Source organism: Tachysurus fulvidraco, chromosome 22 (genome assembly GCF_022655615.1).
Source record: "Tachysurus fulvidraco isolate hzauxx_2018 chromosome 22, HZAU_PFXX_2.0, whole genome shotgun sequence".
In the NCBI taxonomy this organism is placed as follows: Eukaryota; Metazoa; Chordata; class Actinopteri; order Siluriformes; family Bagridae; genus Tachysurus; species Tachysurus fulvidraco.
In genome coordinates this window covers 7,722,151-7,744,251 of record NC_062539.1, presented here as the reverse complement: position 1 = coordinate 7,744,251, position 22,101 = coordinate 7,722,151, and the positions used below count along the sequence as shown (strand labels likewise).

Below are 22,101 nucleotides of genomic sequence, written 5' to 3'. Positions count from 1 at the left end.
ATAAATAAAAATTTACTTGCTTTTTTTTAATGACTATTTAATGTCAGAGCTGCTGTTATAAAATATATATATATTTAAATTTTTCGTTTACCTTCAGATTTTCTTTTGTTATTGCAAGGATCAAAAGTGTATGTTAAGATTTCCAGATGATGAGATGTCAAACGTTTTGCATCTCCTGTTCTGATTGTGATGTAATTATTAAATTAGAGGTCCATCTCTAGATTCTGTCCTTCTTTTTGGATTCACTTAGTTCTAAGATTTATTCCTATTTCATAATTAGCCATATTTCATAATTAGCCGTCTTTAGCCATCCCTCTTCATAGACCTGTTTGAACTCTGCCTGATGTCATACACTGCCCTCTTCTGGTCAAAACGTTTCATTACAACATTTTCTTTTGCTAATTTCCAAACAGCTTTTACTCTTTCCAGTTTTCTGTGTTGTTCTACAAAATGCACCGAGAATTTTCACACATAAAATAATAAGAAAGATTGAGTACAAACATCCGTATGCTGTTTTTTAATTGTTTGTTTTTAAAAAAAGGTCCGTTGACAACCTCATTCAATATGGACCCAGTGTAAGCAACTAACAATACAGAATGTCCTATTGTGTCCAGATCGACTGTTATACAAAGTGGCCACTAGATGGAGCCCGTGAATGCCTATGATAAAGATCACGACGCTACAATTTTTACAGATTTGCTTAAAACAATTGCAAATACTTAACAGTATCTCTTAAAAGAGCTACATTTTCCTTCCTTCATACCTGGTTCATTTAAAAAAAATGATTTCCATTTTGATATAGAGATTTTGTGAAGTTTTACATGCAAATCAAATGAAAACTAAACTGAGGTGTACAAACAAGTGCATGGGTGAAAGAGTGACTGTGAGAATGTGTAGATGTATGCATGGTCAAGCTCGGCCAAGTTCATAGATAAGATTTCTGTTGACATCTGACAATGATTTCATATCAGCATTGATCTTGGTTTTTTTTCAAACAGCTTCCAGAAAGCTCAATATTCTGCTGTTCCAATGTCGTGACATGCTTATTTATTCAAAGGTTTTGGCTATGAGGAAAAGAGGTGTTTTGAAATTTGTGTGTGACAAGTGAAGGGAGAAATAAGACACCTCTCTGAGCCGTTAAACTCACTTGTACTTGCCAAGACTTGTCACAAGTATGTTTTATACGATCTATTCCACCCTTCCTGCAACACAACATAAAAATAAGATGTCCTTCATGCATTTCATAAGGCCTTTGAATGCACACCTCTAAGCAGGAAGTAAATATTCACTTTTATATAAGCAGCTAGTGTGTGAAGTGCTGGCTGCTTATATAAAATACACCTCTTGCTCTTGTTTCTTTCCTTCCTTTCTCCCTGCTACAGTGATTTGTGTGTGTGTGTGTGTGTGTGTGTGTGTGTGTGTGTGTGTGTGTGTGTGTGTGTCTGAGTGTATGTGTAGCCTGTAATGGCATGTCCTTCTTTCTTAGCACCACAGAAAGAGGAATCTAAATGTAGCTCTTTCACACCTCACAGCATGACTTTAGGAGTTTGATTTCTAAAGCAACAATGCAGTCTACTCCATGAACTCAACTCACACTGACTTGGAGAAGAGACAACAGTTTATCCACACTGCCTTGGAACATTTTGCCTCTCCTTTAAACACTTACAGATTTGCTTGTTTTGCTTGAGGGACAGGAGGAGCATGTCACATCAGGCTGCAAAGAGACTGAGAGTGGCTTACAAAAGGTAAGTCCCTTATCTGAATTGTCGAATTTGTACCGAAATCAAATGGGAAAGATTCGTTGAAGAATTGTATTGATTGCATTATTATTGTTGTTGTTATTTTTAAATGCATCTGTTTCAACTTGAGCCAGACAGAATTGTGCTGAAATTCTGTATCATGATATGCAGTGACATAGCCTGCATAACATTAACCAACACTGACCATAACATTATAGCAGCAAAGGTGACTGAATAGCATGATTCTCCCACCAACATGCTTCACAGTTGGCATGCTATGGCAAAAAGGCATTTTTGTTTCATTTCTCCATAGAATTTTAAGCGCAATATACACACTGTTTGAAAATGTCTGGCAATGTTTTTATTCCTTGTTTGTTTGCTTTAGTTTTAGAAAGACTTACAGGCTGATTGCTTTTTTTTTCTTCTCTTTATTGTGCACTTTAGTATTAACCTGTCAAACCTGACAATGTAGAGTTTGGTCAGGTTTGCAAGCTCTGACCAAAATGATTGCATTTCCGACCAAGTGTAGCAATTCAGAGCAATTACCACCACTCTCCGTAATCTGTTTTCAAATGCAGAGAATATTTATAGTTCTGGAAATTCCCAAAGATGTAAAGGGTAAGAGACTGATGAGTTGTTCTGTTTTTGCTTAAGATTACCAGGCTGCCAGGAAATGTTTTTTTGTTTTGTATTGGTTTTTTTTTCTTTTGCATGCATGCATGTGGTTTAGGGTACTTGAGCTTGAACTATGCAAAAACATTTTCTGCGATGTGACAGGTTTTGGCCCATCACCTCAGCCTGGGCACAGGCATGTTCAGATCATCTGTACTTACTGGTCTCCAAGCAGCATTGCTCAATGGCAAAGTCACATTTTAAGTACTAAAGTTTATTGATTAGTCAGTGTCTGTAGACTGAAATGATTCACTCCGTACAGACTTTCTTAACATTCAACTACAATAGGGTGCACAGTCTTTTTAGTTCCTCTGTGCACTTTTCTCTTCCGTCATGATGAACACCTGGTTTGAGTAATCAATAGACTTAATTTAGATGTCTCATGTGTCAGGAGACGGGATTAAACAGACTAGGCTTCAAAAAGTCAAAAATGGGCTGATGTTCATATAAATTAATATATATGTAATATATGTTTAGGTAGTGAGCTGGCTAGCTACTTTTATGTCTTTATTGAATACATAAAGTCTCTTTAGACGCACTATAGATTTTTATCTGAACGGATGTCAAACAAAATTAGTTACTGCAAGATTATTATTTTTTTAAATGACAGTACATGCTGTATTATGCGAATTCCATGTCTGTTAGATATTTTTTTAAACAAATTTTCTCTGTTTAAGAATGAAATGTCATATTTTTATGTTAATAGTTTGTTGGAATAACTGAAATAAGTCAAACTTAGCACTTACTTTATCATTCCTTTAGCATTTACTATCATTCCTTCACCTTCCTGTTACTAAGTGGGGAAAAAAATGCATCTTGTTGTAGATAACAACAAAACAACAGCTTTACATCTGATCATTAAAAAGAAACAGTGCTAACACTGGGAATTTTAATATTCCTAATTATTAAATACATATCTTAAAAAAAGCACAGTCAACTATTACACTTTGTAAAAGAACATGTTTAAATCTGTTTATTACTGTTAGTAATAGTATTTATTAATGTGGAGCATCTTCCATAAAGGTCACTGTGACTTCTACTATAAAGTCTACTACAGACATGATAACATATTTAAACTTGCACGTTTGTACAATTGATAAAATCATCAACAATTGTTTTCCCTGTAGCTGCTGTTATAGACAATAAACAACACCAAGCACATTCAGGCCTGTAACAGCACTGTGTTATAAGTGTAATTAATGCAGAAATTCTGTTATGTTCAATATGTTCTCAAATATTTTTAAACTTCACTGCATGAGGTGCACATGCCCTGTGTTATGTCTTGTGGATCGTACAATGTTTGCAACGGGAAAATAAACTAATGAAAATGGCATTTAATGACATAATGCATGTGATAAATTCGCTTGAAAGTCGGCGGTCGATGCTGTTAAGAGGAAGGATGTGGGTTTTGCTTCAGTTATTCTCAGTACTGCATCGAATACAGATTTAATCCATGACTTTTAAAATGAGATTCTGATATTATTTTGTTCAGTTCTTCTTTGGAACAACTGGTATATGATATAAAGTGTTTTTTTGTCTTTCATGAATGTCTTCATAATCTAAGCTCTTAATGTTAAGACAGGAAACTGTGACTTTGTTCTCTATAATAATGTAGAGTGTGATCTATGCTATTCTTAATGAAAATATTATCTTAAAATGAACAATTTTATCAACGTAGTCCAGCGTGAATGACAGATTTTTCTCAATATTCCTACAAGGTAATTGTATGGAAAACTGTAAAAGGTTACAATTGAAAATCCAGCTCATGTGTGTTATGTCATATTTCACCCTGCTCTTCTGAAGTACATCAATCTAAACATAATCTGTAATTATAATTAAAATGATTTTTTATTATAAGTAAAATGATTTATTATAACTAAAAAAGATTTTTTTTCTTTATTCTACAAAAAGAGCATTGCTTCACATTTATAGAAAAATGTTAATATCAATAGGTCATTGCAACTCAGAAACTGAAATGGCACACATCACATGTGGCTTTGATGCTCTACTTAAATTATCCAGTCCATAGCAGTGACATGCGGCTTTTGTGGTTGTAACAGCATTTAAAACCAGTTGTCTGTGCACAGGAAGCTTTCAGAAGCCACGTTTATATGACTCTCTCTCTCTCTCTCTCTCTCTCTCTCTCTCTCTCTCGCAGGTAGTGAGGGACTAAGACTGTAGCAGAGACTTTTAGCTTTAGGACATGCTGTTCTTCCTTGTCCTGTCTTTTTGGGTTCCAGCTGTATTGACTTCGGGCCAGGTTTGGCCATTGAACAGCACACCACGGAAAACAGTCACTCTGAGTAAGTGAGCTGTCTTTGTTGCTTTTTTTGTATTTCTTTTTTTTTTGTAGTTTTCTTCTTGTATATATGTGTGTGTATATATATATATATATATATATATATATATATATATATATATATATATATGTGTATATATATGTATATATATGTATATATATATATATACATATATACATATATATATATGTATATATATGTATATATATGTATATATACATATATATATATGTATATATATGTATATATACGTATATATATATATATATGTATATATAATATATATACATATATATATATATATATATATATATATATATATATATATATAATATAGTTTGCGACTTGGCTGCACAGCATTGCTGTTTTAATGTTACTGTGATAAGCCTTGCAATATATTTGATTTATTTTATTTATCTACCTCCTTTTGGTTTTATTTATATCCTTAACTTCATTCCTTTTTATGCTTGAATACCGGACAGACGTAAAAAGCATTTCACTGCATGTCGTACTCTGTATGTATGTGTATGTGACAAATAAAAGATTTGATTTGATTTGATATTAAAAGCGGCACGGTGGCTTAGTGGTTAGCACACGTGCTTCACACCTCCAGGGTTGGGGTTTCGATTCCCGCCTCCACCTTGTGTGTGTGTGGAGTTTGCATGTTCTCCCCGTGCCTTGGGGGGTTCCTCCGGGTACTCTGGTTTCCTCCCCCGGAAAATTGTCCGTAGTGTGTGAGTGTGTGAGTGAATGAGAGTGTGTGTGTGTGTGTGCCCTGCGATGGGTTGGCACTCTGTCCAGGGTGTATCCTGCCTCGATGCCTGATGACACCTAAGATAGGCACAAGCTCCCCGTGACCCGATAAGTGGTAGAAAATGAATGAATGATATTAAAAGCATGTTGATGTGTTGTTGCAGCTGGTAAAAAGTGCTGATTTAAATTCTTACTTCTGTTAAAATTGCTTACAGGTTAATATAAAAGATTTATGTAAAATAAATACATAGATAAATAATAATAATCATTTTAGGGCATTGGAACATTGCAGCAGGTCAAAAGTTATAGTTGTGTTAAGTCTTTCTTCTACTTCACTTCTTTGTACTTTTCTTTATTATGAGCACCAAAGATCTTAAAACTACTCCAACACAGTGGACACTAAAAGCCTATTCTGCTGTTGCTAGGTAACAGAGGACATGTCTTTCAAGAGGAGGGAGTGTGGAATTACACCACCATGCTCCTGATGGAAGATGAGGGTGTGCTCATCCTGGGAGCTCGAGAGGCCATCTTTGCCCTGGACCTCAACAACATCACACACAAGAAGTCTATGGTCAGGAAAAAGATTTCATTTGAATAATAAAAATAATAAATAAATAAATGAATTTCATTTTATTTCTATATATTTGATTGTTTAAATGTTCTTTTTTGTAACTGTGATTATTTGTTTCACAATTTTATTTTTGAATGCATTATTTAAACTTGTACACGGTAAAGCACTTTAATTCAAATTAAATAATTTATTATTATTATTATGTATGAATAATTATTTTTGTTCTTGTGAACTTACGACTAAAGCAAGAATTTTTTCCACCTGCAATGTACTTATTTAATTCTAGCTCAGTGACAAATATATTCCTTTTTTTGTAGGATAAGTGGGCAGTAACTTCAGAGATGCAGCGCAATTGTAACATCAAAGGGAAAACACAGGTAAGGGGACTTTTGTGTGTAACCATTCTGTCTCTTAATGTACTCTAGCCCAGGGGTTCCCAAACTTTTCAGACCGCGACCCCCAATATTAGACTGCTGACGACCCAGCTGTCGAAATATCACTACTCCTACATTGTTACATCATTCTCAGATCACTGAAGAGTGCTCTTACACACTGTAAATATGATGAAAGTTTAAATTTGATACACAGATATTAATAACAAGATAATTAGAAATAGTTTCTCACCGCTGATGACACACAGACTGATATTACTGGATGACGCTGAAACTCGCTTCCGGTTGCTAACCTACTTTATTAAGTTTGATTCCTTCTGTATGCCAAAAAGGCTTTAAGCGTAAAGAGAAGTGGGATATCTTTCAGTGGAACTGAAATTAATTACTTTAACACGATTTCCTCCTTTGCTCTTTCACTTTGGTAGTAACCAGACTTTAAAATTAGAATAAGATGAAGACTGTACGTACTCATGACTGGTGTACAAATAAGACACTAATTTCAGCACAGGAAAGTGTAAAAATGGGACCACACATGTTATATGTATGCGTGTGTGTGTGTGTATATTTACAGTATGTGTATATATGTAAATGCTCAAGTGTGTGTGTGTGTGTGTGCCCTTTCTGAGTGACTTCCTAATAATTTCCTTGGACTCTGTATTCCCTGTAATTTTCCTTTCCAGACTGAGTGTCATAACTACATCCGGATCCTTCATAAAATGTCGAACGACACCATGTTCGTTTGTGGTACCAACGCTTTTAATCCAACCTGTGATATTATGGTGAGTAAAAATTTCTCCACATGTTTTACTGTAAAATGTCCTTGCTATGATATTGTAGACATTTGTTAACATGAGTTTCAGCCTTTGTGCATGTTTTGTTGTATTATATCACACCATGTAGACATTTCATGTAGCTGTGTTCTGTCTTCCAGTCTTATAAAGACGGCAAGCTGACTCTCGAAGGTAAACAACAAGATGGGAAAGGAAAGTGTCCATTTGATCCTTTCCAGAGATGCGCCTCTGAATTTGTCGGTAGGTGCTTCATCTTTCTTAAGGCAAACTGCTTCATGACGTAACAGACCGAAGAGCACAATGTTTAGTTAGTGAGTGATTAAAAGTATTTAGTTCATGCATTATATTAATTTTTAAGGTCAATTCTTTAGTCACAGGTACTACTTATGATAACTGATATGATCATCTTAATTCTTTAAAGGAAAGTAACCCAATGATACCATCATTATGCTGTAATAATATAATTCTGATTGCTGTTTAGATGGAAAGCTGTACTCTGCTACATCTTTGAATTTCTTGGGCTCAGAACCGGTTGTGATGCGAAGCTTAGATGATAGCATACGAACTGAATTCCAGACTTCATGGCTTAATGGTAAGAATGTAAATTTTATTACACTATGTAAGGGACTAAGATGAGTCTTCTGGTTTCATATATAATTCAAAACTCAACTTTACATCTTGTAACTTTCTTTAATTCTTCGAAATTGTGATTGAGTAGTTGAGAATCACTGATTAGTTTTGTTATTTCAGAGCCCAATTTCATTGGCATGAAGCATGTGGCTGAGGGAGATGACAACCCAGAGGGGGATGATGACAAGATTTACCTTTTCTTTAATGAAAGAGCTGTGGAGTACGATGCCTACAGTAAGATGGAGGTGTCAAGGGTGGCTCGCGTTTGTAAGGTACTCTTCCTTATAAAAGGATGTTGCTGATATTACAGTACACCATTCTAGATTTCTATGTTTTTAACAGGACCTAAATAATGGTTGTGTGGTCCTCATCACTTCTTTGTTCAAAGAGCCTCAGGGGATGACAAAATACCTGGGTGGGGAAAAATAAGCACACGCTTCCTATTTCTGCATCAGTACTTAACAAACCAGATGTTACTAAAGAAATGCACAAGATTAGCTAATCATCAAGCTGTGAAATGATTATAAATGAAATATTATAAGATTAATCATGCTGCTTTTGATGGTTTTATACATGAATAGAAAACCATTTTCCTATTTGCAGTTTATCTATCTATCTATCTATCTATCTATCTATCTATCTATCTATCTATCTATCTATCTATCTATCTATCTATCTATCTATCTATCTATCTATGCTTAAGTAATAAAGGCTGAGAGATATCTGCTTATAGAACTATACATTTACCAAAAAATATTTGGTTGGATGTTAAATAGTAACTAAATTTAACTATTGTCACTTGCTGTCATCTTTTGCAGCATTGTTCTCATACCCTCTGATCTCTCCTTGCTAGGGGGATGTGGGAGGACAGCGGACATTGCAGAAGAAGTGGACGTCATTTCTAAAGACTCGCCTGGACTGTCCTGTTCTTCAAACCAGACTACCACTTCTCATACAGGATGTGTTCCTCTTCTGCCCAGACACCTGGAAAACCTGTATGTTCTACGGTGTCTTCACTCCTCAGGGGTGAGTAATGTTCAGTTCAAAAATGCCAGCAGAATATGTTTAAATAACTGCAGTGAAGAAGACAATTTGTGATTTTATACATAATCAGGATTGTGGTTGAATACCAGACCAACAATACAGTCAAACCTCGCATGTTCTCCCTGTATCTTTAAATTTCATAGGGATAGGGTGTAGGGTAAGCGCTATAAATGATGGATGTATTTGCAATGTGTTCCTATTATAATGCATTCTAAATAGCACTATTTATTTAATTATCTATTTCTGATTCAGACATTACGTATGATTTGTTTAATGTAATAAAAGATACATAATGTACTCATACACCAAAGAGCACCATACAAAACGTACATTTACACACGTATTCACACATTCGGGCAATTAAGTGCAGCCCATCCAAGTGCTGCATGTTTATGGATGTAAACAGGCACATGGAGAGAACTTATGGAGAAAATCTCCACACAAATGCACAGGATCAACCTGGGGACCCTGGTGGTACTGTATGAGGTGGCAATGCTGCACCACCTTGCTGTCTTTTTATTGCATACAGTATACTATTTAATAATATTCATTTTTATAATATGAGAATTATTATTTAGTAGTATACACTCATATGAAAACCTGAATCAAATTTAATCATGGATACAATTGCCTCAGAAACAACTTTATTTTTATTTTTACTCTGATATGAAATGAATAAATTGTAGGAGGTTACATGATGCTATAAGTGTATTCAAAAATTATCTAAGGGTGTCAAAACCTGTAAATCAATGTAAATCAAGGAAATGATTCCTGTTTTATCTTCCTATTTGCATATGAGTAAGGCTGTGACATCCAGTTAAAAACAAACAAATGTGTAGAAATAAATCACAATTGTACCAGATTCAAACATTAATTAGACATAGTTTTTTTTAACCACCGACTTATGACACTTGTTTCATAGCTGTGATTTTACTGACAGGGAAATGCCGGAGTACTCAGCAGTGTGCGCTTACCGGATACAGGACATCAGGGAGGTGATGTCTAAAGGCAAATTCAAAGCGCTGTACAGAGGACCTTCATTTGAAAAATGGGTAACATTCTACGGACCTGTGCCTGACCCTCGTCCCGGAGCTGTGAGTTCAACATTTACCAACGTATTCTACAACAATCCTTTTTATTTGTTATCTACAGTGGTGGAAAAATTACTTAAATATGTCAGAATAATAGACAGAATTATATGACAGTTGAATGCTCAATTTTTATTGGCCATAGTAGTTCCAGATCCAAGGAAACTATGGTCCCAGTTACTACTGAGGCTCTTATCATTTATTGAGTAATAACTTACGTATTGATGTGCATAGGGTTTGACGTCTGAATTGGTATAATTTGTCTTCAAAAAAACCACCTATGCACTAGTTAATTATTTGTGTTGCTCTCTCTCTCTCTCTCTCTCTCTCTCTCTCTCTCTCTCTCTCTCTCTCTCTCTCTCTCTCTCTCTCTGTGTGTCTGTGTGTGTAGTGTATTAACAGTAAGACAAGGGAGAAAGGGTTTTCAAAGTCTTTGGACCTCCCTGATGAAACCCTTCAGTTCATCCGAGACAACCCACTGATGGATCAGGCAGTGAAGCCTTCTGATCAGCCCCTACTGGTGAAGAAGGGAGCTGCGTTTACTCGTATAGTGGTGGCCAGCACTACTGCCCTGGATGGGAGCAGCCATCAGGTCATGTTTATTGGCACAGGTACATAAATATTTATGTGTACAGGTTACATCATTATACAGACATATGCATGTATGTGTTATAGTGTTCAATCAACTGTACAATCTTTGTAACAGCAAGCGGATCAGTGCTGAAAGCAGTCAACTATGACGGAAAGATGGTGATAATAGAGGAGGTGCAGCTCTTTAAGCAGTCCGAGCCAGTAAAGATATTGCAGCTCTCCGTCACCCTGGTAAGCCTCAGAGCACATTTACATTTGATTTTTATTCTCCCTGATGCTACACCAAAATATTATTGTTTATTTTATTCCTTTTTTTTTGAGTGCAGTTCCAGAATTGAACCCTAACCTGCTTTGCTTAAGGGCCGGATTTTGTTTAAAGTGGTTCCATTCATTATGGCAGCTAGATAGATATAGATATTAATATACTGTAGATATTATAGATATTGTCAGGTTGCCTTCTGCCTCGCCTTGCCTTAGTCATTAACTAGTAGCATTAGTTGTGACTTTTCTCTAACATTTCCTAATTTTTCCTATTCTATTTCTGTGGGGATACTTTCCCTAATCTTTCCTCTAGTGATAGGTAAGCTAGTTTAGTAGTTATCTCTAAGCTAATTTTATCAAACATTTTGCAGCTAACTGCTACTGGTGTGGGAGATTTATGTTTCCCAAGAGATTTAGAAATATGGCTTGTGTTTCGAAACAAGCCTGACCTTTATTTTGCCCAGTATGATAGCCGCCAGTTTTTCATATCATCTTTTCACTTAGACCCATTTTTTCCAGTAACCTTTCCAGCTAGCAGCTGTGACTGATCAGCATGGCATGTTAGAAGCATTCAACAATGTAAAGCAAATTAATATAATATCATGTTGAAAGCCATTTAATGATGTTCTGCTGATGTTTAACCATGTTTATTTAAATTCAGTTAACAAATTTGTCATAGCTCTTGAAGTGAAATATGTTGTTAGCAAGTTATTAGCTAGGCTGCTAATGCCTCTGTACTATGGAAAATGTGTACTGTAGCTGCACTTTTTATATTATAAAAAAATAGTAGTATATAATATGCAGCTGATGGGTAAGTTATGGACTTTTGTCACAAGAAAAAAACTAAAGCAAAATGTGACAGTGTCAATACTTGCCATTAGAATTAGTGACATTAGTGAAAATCATTTAGAGACTGTCGTGTGTAAGAATCAAGTTTTTTTTTTTTTTGGAACTTTGTGTATGATATTAGACTAATTAATTGATTTATAAAGGTGAAGAAATAGTAATCTATTTAGTTTGGGAGAATGATAAAATGAAATTTCACTTGAGTGAATTGTTTTTATTCTTTTGATAATTTTACAAAATATTTTAGAAATAAAAATTCGCTACTGCCTGTAACACGGGCAACATGCAAATCTAACATTTCTTTCCTCATCATTCACACTAGTAGAACTAAAATAAAATAATACTTAATGACTTTCCCATCATGGCTATCCCAGTACTCATCTGATTCATTCCATTATTTCTACTTGCGATTCAGGTTTTAGTTTGATTCTGTTATAGTTTGACCATCTTTTTAATAACTGCTGCACATATTATTTCAGGGTCAGCTGTATGCAGGCTCAGAGGAAGCAATGGTGCAGATGCCGCTTAGTACATGTGACCATTACGCTTCCTGTATGGACTGTGTGCTGGCCAGAGACCCGTACTGCGGCTGGGACCTCAGCGCTGAACGCTGCATTGCTATAAAAAACATTCATCCAGATAAACACAGGTACTCAGCATATACTTCTCAGCTGCAGTAATATAGTGCTGTAATGAAAAAATCATGATGTGGTGTGCTGTTGTAGGAAAACGGGCAAAAAAGACAATGGGTGTGATGTGACCTGAAGTTTATCTTTTAGTAATTATTATTTACTTTTAATTATTAACTTAATTTTTTTTATTAAATTACAACACATTATAAATTTATCCATCACAATATTTTACAGTATTTTTTACTCTTTATTGACCTAGATATATTGAATTTCTAGTCCTGTTCATCTATTTTTTTTCTCCTGCAGTGAGGTGGTTCAGAGTCTGAGAGATGGAAATGCTGCACGTTGTCCTGCAGTCGGTATGTGAACAGGTGGCTTTTTATGCTCACTGGTTCAGATTGTACAGTATTTACTGATAAAAGTGTCTTGTATGGGTCAATATACATGCAGCAGAAATGGTTTATTCCATTGTGACTTGTCATTGAAAGTCAATAAGACTCTCAAGGACTGTTGTTTTTGTGTTACAGAAAGTACTACGATCATTAAAACCTTCTATCCTGGTAACGTGGTCAGGTTGCTTTGCCAGCCAGGATCAAACCTGGCCCGAGTGCAGTGGAGCGTAAACAATCACACAATTCAAAACTCCAACAAGTACCACATTCATCACAACAACCTGTTGATCCTCAATGCCTTGGACAGATACGCCGGATTCTACACCTGCACCTCTGTAGAGTCCTCCAATGGTAAAGACTATGTCATCCAAACTACTACATATGAGCTGAGGCTGGGGGACTTCATGGAGCATCCTTCGGTTCAGCCGCAGGTCCAGGAACAGCAGAAATCTCTCTTGGCCCTCAAGATCCTGGTCATTATACCAACACTGATATTATTAGCTCTAGTGGTATGGAACTTCTACAAAGGGCATTTTGCTGTCCAGAGATGCTTAGAAAAAGCTGACGAATGTCCACAGAGTGTGTGTCTGTCAGGAGACACTGCAAATAGTTCAAGAAAGTTCAACAGAAATAACAATCAACAGAATAGCTGAATCCCCTGATATGACAAACCAGCATAATGGAGACAAATTGCTCCAGTGAAGTTTATTTTTTATTTTGCAGACACCTCAATGACAAATCCAACATAATCCAGTTTCATAGCTGAAATCATTCAATCTGAACTGTTGGAGATTTAAAGACATTTTATTATTTCCTGTTATTTGTAGACTTTAGTATTGTTTAAAACCCTAAAGCACTGAAACTGGTTTAAGCACAGTATATTGTTTGCCAATTAAAAACAAATCCCAAAATAGATGTGAATATGTATTGAAGATTGTATATGGTCTACTGAAGAGGATTATACAACCAGTCATCCATGGGATGCCAGCATAATTCATATTTCCTTCATAAATCTGTATTCTGGATGAGACATTGATTGAGAATGACCACCAGTTTTGTTTTTTCTTTTTTTTTCTTTTTCTTTTTTTAAAGCTGTAGCTGTTGAAGCCTTCAGATTCAGCACTGTGTTTCCAGAGCAATAGCTCAATGAAATTTGGAGGACTTTTTTTTTTTTTACCTCTCTCTTAATGTATTTTTTAAATTCTAACATTTTGTGAGAATTTTTTACTGTAAAATAAACTGTGAATGTGTTTGTGTAACGTCTTCCGTGTACAGAACCATTATTTTCAGTCTATGTGACTTGTAAAGAAAATCAAGTAAATTGTTTAAAAAAGATTTGTATTGTTGCAAAATAATAAAAATACAATCATTAAAATCTAATCATTTGAGGAGAGTCAATTCAGTTATATAAAAATATCCAGAAATTACTTTACTATCATTTTAATTACAGGGTAACCTCATCCACATATCTTTCAAATTACTTTTGTTCCCATGAGACCTGGTGCAAAGATTATTGTTTACTCAACAATGAAATTCTGCAAGTAACTTACATATTCACATAGAAGTTTACACTTAAAAACAAGATAACTGTTTGTACAGATGTCTTGAGCATCAGCTTCTCATCTCCTGTAGTGATATCGCTTAAAATGAAACCACAACTGAAGATGCCTTTGGAGAACTGGCAGCAGAAGTTGTGTCGATGCGTGTATTCCCATTCATGGATGACCATCTTAAAAACAATGTCCTCGTAGAGCGGCCCGGCATGAAAATGCAGAATGCTAATGTCCTTGTTGTCCAGACTCGGCTCAAGGAAGTACTGAGGCATGGAACGTTTGTTGATCAGGTCTGGGTAGAAGATGTGTAGTAACCCTGGACAATTTTGGGGGGTGACTTTGGAGGCAAAGACAACTACAGCAATGAGATGACGAGAGAATGTGATATGACAAACAGCTGACCACTTCATATTTCCATACTAACTTTCATTTCCCATGAACACACCTGTGTCTGCGAGCGAGCTGGCGGTGCTGGTCTTCTTCTGCATCAACGACATGTGTGTCGAGCGGGAGCTTGGAGGGCTGCAGGAGCACAGGACTGTAATGACCCAAGTCATACTCAGCCTGGTTAAGTCAACCTCCCCCCTTCTCTGCAGAGGCTCTGGAGCTCGGCCCTGCCTCTCATCTCCACTTTCTTCCTCTTTGTCTTTACTTTCCTCTGCCTGCATCGGCAGAGAGATACAAAGGGTGACTTTCCTTACCCTATATTTTGACAGTTTTATGACTCCAATAGAACATTAATCATAATAATCGATAAAATGATCAAATTCTAAATTAAAAAGTGGTCAAAGGTCAGACCTTTTATCTGACAGATGTATGTTATGATTTTATCATGTTAGGTTTAGGTTAAAAGTTCATAATAATAAAGTAAATGATTGCATTGATATATTGCTTACTGATAGGATTTATTTGTGTTGACTCCAAGTAGTTAAAGACCCCCTTTTCCCTCCCACCACCCCCTCTTTCATATTGGTTAGCCCCATTGTGTCTGCTTCAAGTAGATAGGTGACAAGAAATTAAAAACCATGTGTTTGATTCAATATATAGGAGACCAGTAATTTTTTTAAAAAGGGGCGGTTATGACTTCAGATGAAACAGTATTGTAAAAAATAAAACTCCATGTGTGTTTGTTCCAAGGTGATAGGAGACAAGTAATTAAAACTCATGTTTGATCCGGAGTGACAGGATTACCCCCTCCCCTCAGACTGGGTGGTAATCAAATCATGATTATGCCACCCCACATATTTTTTTTTATTGTAACCAATCATAAGCAAACAAACAAACAAGGTACATAATCACAAAGTAACATTACAATAATCAGCCATAGGTTGAGCATAGCCAATAACAAACAGCGATCACAATAAAACAAACTGACAAAAAAAATAAATAAATTAAATAAAATAATACTAATTAGTTATATATATATATATATATATATATATATATATATATATATATATATATATATATATATATATATATATATATACATATATATATATATATATATATATTTATATGTATCAAAGTAAATAAAAGAAATTGAGAAATCAATTTGAGGGCTTTTGTGTGTTTAACTAATTTTAAGGATTCGTACAAGAGTTTAAACTGGTTAAAGTTAGGTCTAGATTTAAACCATCTGCACTTATGAATGAAAAACTTCCCAAGACATAACAAAAAATTACAAATAAAATCAAACCATTTGTTTTCAAAAAAAAAAAAAAAACCTAATTATGTTTACAATAAGGGGAGGGAGTTCAACCTCCCTAGACCATAACCAGTTTTGCATGTCAAAAGAAGAACACATGCTCTAAATTTTCAATATTTGTTTCACAAAAAACACAATTATTCACATCAAGATTAAATTTCAATCTTAAAAATTCGTTAGTGGGATAAATCTCATTTAAAATTTTGAAATTCACCTCTTTAGCTTTAGGAGGGAGGGGGAAAGACAAATATTTTTTCTTATTTTGTATTTCAGAGTTATCAAAATCCTTAAGCATTTAGTCCCGTTTAATAGGGTTTGGATAATAAGCATGTAAACTTAGTTTTCTAATGACTCTGTTTGTGCATTTTTTGTCACAAAAATCACAACCTTCTAAGGAGAGCTGCTTCTATTCTGGGGAGACCTTGGATAAAGAAATATCTTCTCTAACCATTAATCTTACAACAATTGGAATAGCTCTAATCATTCTATTGTAAACCTTAACAGAGCACTGCAGTTGGTATTTCTCACAAAATTCTCTGTACGCCTCCCCGCATAGTTAGGAAATAGTTAGGAGCGTGTCTGAGACTGATCGTTAGCCAATGGGAGGGGCTAGCTATAACGTCACACCAGCTCACACACCCGTGAGCAAACGCGCGCACAAGTCCCCCTGAGCAAACGCGCGCACACGCCCCCTGAGCAAACACGCATGAGCAAAAACGCGCACACGCCCCCTCAGCAAACACGCGCAAACGCGCATACGTCCCCCGGGGAAAAACGCGCATGAGCAAAAACGCGCACACGCCCTCTGAGCATAAACGCGCACACGCCCTCTGAGCATAAACGTGCACACGCGCACACGCCCCCCTGAGCAATCGCGCATGAGCAAAAACGCGCACACGCTCAATGACCAAACACACACCCCCTCAGAAAAACGCGCATGAGCAAAAACGCGCAAACGCCCCAAGAGCAAACACGCGCTCACGCGCAAACGCGCACACGCCCCCCCTGAGCAAACGCGCATGAGCAAAAACGCGCACACGCCCCATGAGCAAACACGCGCTCACGCGCAAACGCGCACACGCCCCATAAGCAAACGCGGCCCTCTAGGGGAATTTCATTCTGACTCTTAGATTTGTTTTCAGTTGATTCTTTTATCACATATTACTAAGATAAAATGTTATCTGTTTTTTTAGACAACTGTATTGAGATTATTTCCAAGCTGAATTCGACGAAGTAAGACTCAAACTATACCTTGATTAAGTGAATATTTCAAAATCTATCCCCAAGACCCCCACCCCCAAGACCCCCACCCCCTTCCCAGCACCTCTCACCACCCACGAAGAAAATAGCAACATTCAAGACATTCTTACATCTAAGGAATAGAATAATTGAAAACTTTGAGCATGTCTACAGCATGCTGCAAAACACCTCTGATAGTGAATATGTTCAAACAAACGGCAAAGACAGACAGATACATGAAAAAAAATTCCAATAGGCTAAAAGTGAATAGGACAGAAACTTTGAAATTCCAATATCATAAACCTGAATGAACCATTTAAAACTCAATTAAATGTTCCATTAACAAGTGATGTCCTGCTCTACTAAACAAACCTCAAGAACAAAAGATGCATTAATAGCAAATAACCTTAACACATACAAAAGCACACTGTGCAGTTTGTGGTGAAAAACCTGCAAATTAGTGTGACAACCCTTTAAGGCATTATTTTCAAAGAAGGAAACCACTAAACTACAGCAAAAGTACCAGGCCATACAGATTTTTCTACATACGCATCAAGTCATTCTTTAGACTCTGTAACTTCTGCGACAGTTTACCATCTTTCAAACCAAGTAATATCTTTTGAGTGAATACAGAAGTGTTGGCCAGTCCCACAGGATAGCTGAGGTGTAGTGCATAAGTCAGTCCAGACATTACCATGAAGGCATCAGTAAATGGTGGAAGTCTGATCACAATCTCGCTTTCAATGATGACAGAGATTTTCACTGGCTGAAAGTGAACTGTACTTGTGTCATTATCCATGATGACTGTGAGGAGGGTCACTGCAGCATCTAAATGTTCTGGCTCATCAGATGTGCCCTAAATAATTGAAAAAGATGATGCTAATAATAATAAAAATAAATAAATAAATAAAAAACACATGATTACAATACCAATTTAAAATTGAATCCTTTTTTCAATTTAGGATTAGTTTTTTTTGTATTTTTTTTTTGTTTTGTTTTTTTGACAAACCTCTTGTTCAATTATATACAGTGGGTTTAGTGCAAAGGTAATGGCATATAGCTAGTCATGTGATTTTACAAACCTGCACATCAACAGACAGAAAAATTTGTGTACAGCATTTGTGTACATATCTGGACATTTTGGTATTATGATTTTCAGAACAGACTACACATGCAGGCTTAAAAAACGAAGGTAAGAAAAAGATCAAATGTTTTCAAATCACACAAACTATATGGTTGGAGTCTGAACGGGGGTAAATGAAACAACAAGTTTGTATTAATATGAACTGTTTACATAAATGGTACTGCCAATTATTAAAAAATACTCACTGTGCAGGTCCTGAAAAACCTAGAGCCTTCCTCACATAGATACACAGGAATTGCATGAAGAACAGTGGTTTGCTTGGTGTGTATGTCATTAAATTCCTATAACAATAAAAATTTAACTGTACATAACTGTCCAAAAGTCCAAACATATATACAAAAATAACTTTAAAGCATCTTTAATGGAATCAAACAAAAACCAGAGACAAATTGTAGTGTTTGGGCTCATTAGAAACTTTCCTCTTCCAACACAAAATTCTACCAATAAATGTATAACCTATTTGAACAGTTTGAACCTGTTCATTTTGGATTTCTAAGAATTTAACCAAATAATCTGCTGTCTTTCCAGTTCTGGATGCCTACGTTTTTAAAAAGACATGACCGAAAACTCAACCATATTTATAGATTAATTTGGTAAATCTAGTTCCATCCCATTGAGCAGAAAAGAGCCCTATATAAAGTAAAGAACCCAACAAACACCAAATCTGCTGTTTGTTATCAGCAAACAAATAGCAGAAAAAATGTTACTACACATTACCTCAGACTCCATTTTAAGAGCAGGCCAGAGTTCCATTAGCTCTTTCACTGGTTCACAATGGTCTGTCGTCACAGGGCAAATGTGGTTTGCATCATCTTTTTAATGAGGGGTAGGATCTTTATAGGTTCTTAGAATTCCTTATGCTTAACACAACATTATCATGACCATAGACTATGGAATACAACTAATACTGTTTTCATAGTAATGTGTTTGTTTCATACCATGTGTAGAGATAGATAATTGTATATTAATGTTTTATGTTATAACAGTATAAGGCGGGTACTACATCATTGGTGTAGTATTAGTGGTTCAATATCAAGTAGGAATATGGTAGTTCTGGACTTATACTGTAGCACTGCTTTATACTTTAGATTCTGAACAGACGTTCTCAGATGTGCAAGTATCATTCTGTCAGAACTTGACCCCAATATAGTTCTACATCAATTTGCCAACTTAGTTTTAAAGCATATTAAATTGTATAGTTGCTTTTCTACATACATTCCTGCAATCACACTTGCTTTCTCACTCTCCTATAACTGTATATCAGTGGGCACCAAATGCGACAACACATTAGAAAAAGTAGCTTTTCCATTTTATTTAGCTTTTGTCCATACCAGTTAATATAGCTTTTATACTAGTAAAGATTTCTTTTGTTGTTTGTAAAAGTCACATGTAGCATTGGTGTACGTTACAAGCTCATTTACAGAGGTTTGAGATGAACAAATGTCTTGAAAAATAATCTATCGCTTTTGTAACATGCATTTCACTTTGCATAGTGACATCATTACCACATGGGTTGTTCATTATCATTGTTTAATTATTCCTTATGACACAACTATGAACTGTGAATACCCAGATGAACAGTGTTTAGATTAAACCGGTGTAACTGTTGACTATGGAAATTCACTACATAAAAAAAATACTTATAATAGCTTGTAGAAAACACATTGAACACTTACCATGTCACCAATAATTCTGATTAATTAAAAATGTTTATTTGATTTTTTTTCATTTTAAATATTTTATCATTATACGTTTGGAGACTTTTGAAATTCCAATGTTGAAACCACAGAAATAAGTACAATGAAATTATACTCTTAAGGGTCACATACTTAACACATACTGCTAATAGTTTAAGTTAATCAAAAATAATTTATAATTTAGTTTAATGAACTTAAATGTGAAAAAGTACTAGAAACTCAAAATACTTAATTTAGTTGAATTGTTATATAAAAATAAGTTGACACTACTCAATCTATTTTGTAGGATTATTTTCAATTCTAATTTTTTAGCTTCTGATATGGGAGAATTATTCGAATATGTGGCATGTGCCATGTCTAATGTAAAAATGTCTTAACAATTCTTTATTCAACAAAACACCAATTCAAGGATCCCTGAGAATTACGCAAAGAAATTTGCACGTGTTTGCTCAGGGGGGAGGTGGTAACCCTGTCACCCTGGATCAAACATGAGTTTTAATTACTTGTTTCCTATCACCTTGGAACAAACACGCATGGTATTTTTTACAATACTGTTTCATCTGAGGTCATAACCACCCCCCCTTTTTTTTAAAAAAAAAAAAAAGAAAAGAAAAAAAAAAAGAAAAAATGTCCTATCTCATTGGTACAAACACATGGCCTTTTTTTTTTTTTTTTTTACAATACTGTTTCCTCTGAGGTCATTAAACCCCCCTTTAAAAAAAAAATCTCCTATGTGTATGTGTGTGTGTGTGTGTGTGTGTGTGTGTGTGTGTGTGTGTGTGTGTGTGTGTGTGTGTGTGTGTGTGTGTGTGTGTGTGTGTGTTTTCATCCACCCTCTGTGGTTACTGAAGATGTATCCAATTTAAATTATCACATCAACAAGGTCACATTCCATTTTCTTTTTCTACCTTTTCACACAGAAACTAATGAGAAATATTGGGTACAAACATTTGTACACAAACTATGTATTCTATTTTTTTACTTGTTTATTTTGTTTAAAGAATAAGTCAGTTGACAGCTTTATTTGACAACCATTATATTTGGGCCCAGCGTAAGTAACTAACAATACGGTATGTCCCACTGACTCAGGATCAGAAAGAGCTTTATTACCAAGTGCGCTTGCGCACGTTCAGCTCAGTACTTACTGGTCTCCGAGCAGCATTGCCCAATGGCATAGGATGGAAGTCAACATTTGCAGATTTTTGTTTTAATCACATATTAAATGTGGACTGATCTCCGTCCCAGTCATAATATAAACACAGGCTTATACTAATAAAAACAACTGTGACTTTTATGTCTTTATTGAATTCATAAAGAAAACAAACAAAAAGAAAAAACAAAAGAAAAATCTCCTATCTCATTGGTACAAAAACATGGCCTTGCTTTACAATACTGTTTCATCTGAGGTCATAAACCCCCCTTTAAAAAAAAAAAAAAAATACTGGTCTCCTATCTAACACATCAAACACATGGTTTTAATTTCTTGTCACCTATCTACTTGAAGCAGACACAATGGGGCTAACCAATATGAAAGAATGGGTGGTGGGAGGGAAAGGGGGTCTTTAACTACTTGGAGTCAACACAAATAAATCCTATCGGTAAGCAATATATCAATACAATCATTTACTTTATTATTATTAACTTTTAACCGAAACCTAACATAATAAAATAATGAAATACATCTGTCAGATAAAAGGTCTGACCTTTGACCTATTCCTATCAGTAAACATAGTAATTAAAGTCATAGAATTAAAGTCATAAACTCATAATCATAACTCAAAGTCATAAAAGTCATAATGTAGAGTGTGATCTATGCTGTTCTTAATGACTTTATTATCTTAAAATGAACAATTTTATCAACCAAGTCCAGTGTGATTTTTCTCAATATTTCTACAAGGTAAATTATATGGAACACAACTAAACTGTAAAAGATTACAATTAAAACTCCAGCTCATGTGCAGTATGTCGCAATTCACCCTGCTCCTCTGAAGTACAGCAATCTAAACATAATCTGTTATTATAAGTAAAATGTTCAATATTTTTTCTTCATGCTGAAAA

The 22,101-nt window shown here is 35.3% G+C and overlaps 1 protein-coding gene across 1 annotated transcript; it reads left to right on the top strand.

Moving 5' to 3' along the window:
- Positions 1-1,448: 1,448 nt before the first annotated feature.
- LOC113636951 (semaphorin-4E-like) lies at positions 1,449-14,082 on the top strand. The gene is given in 16 exon segments (XM_047806474.1): positions 1,449-1,745; positions 4,570-4,714; positions 5,890-6,035; positions 6,353-6,412; positions 7,108-7,206; positions 7,359-7,458; positions 7,700-7,810; positions 7,969-8,120; positions 8,702-8,874; positions 9,833-9,986; positions 10,372-10,591; positions 10,687-10,802; positions 12,158-12,327; positions 12,617-12,669; positions 12,838-13,288; positions 13,290-14,082. Coding segments are annotated over 15 exon segments (2,220 nt in total). The 5' UTR covers positions 1,449-1,745; positions 4,570-4,614; the 3' UTR covers positions 13,405-14,082.
- Positions 14,083-22,101: the final 8,019 nt, after the last annotated feature.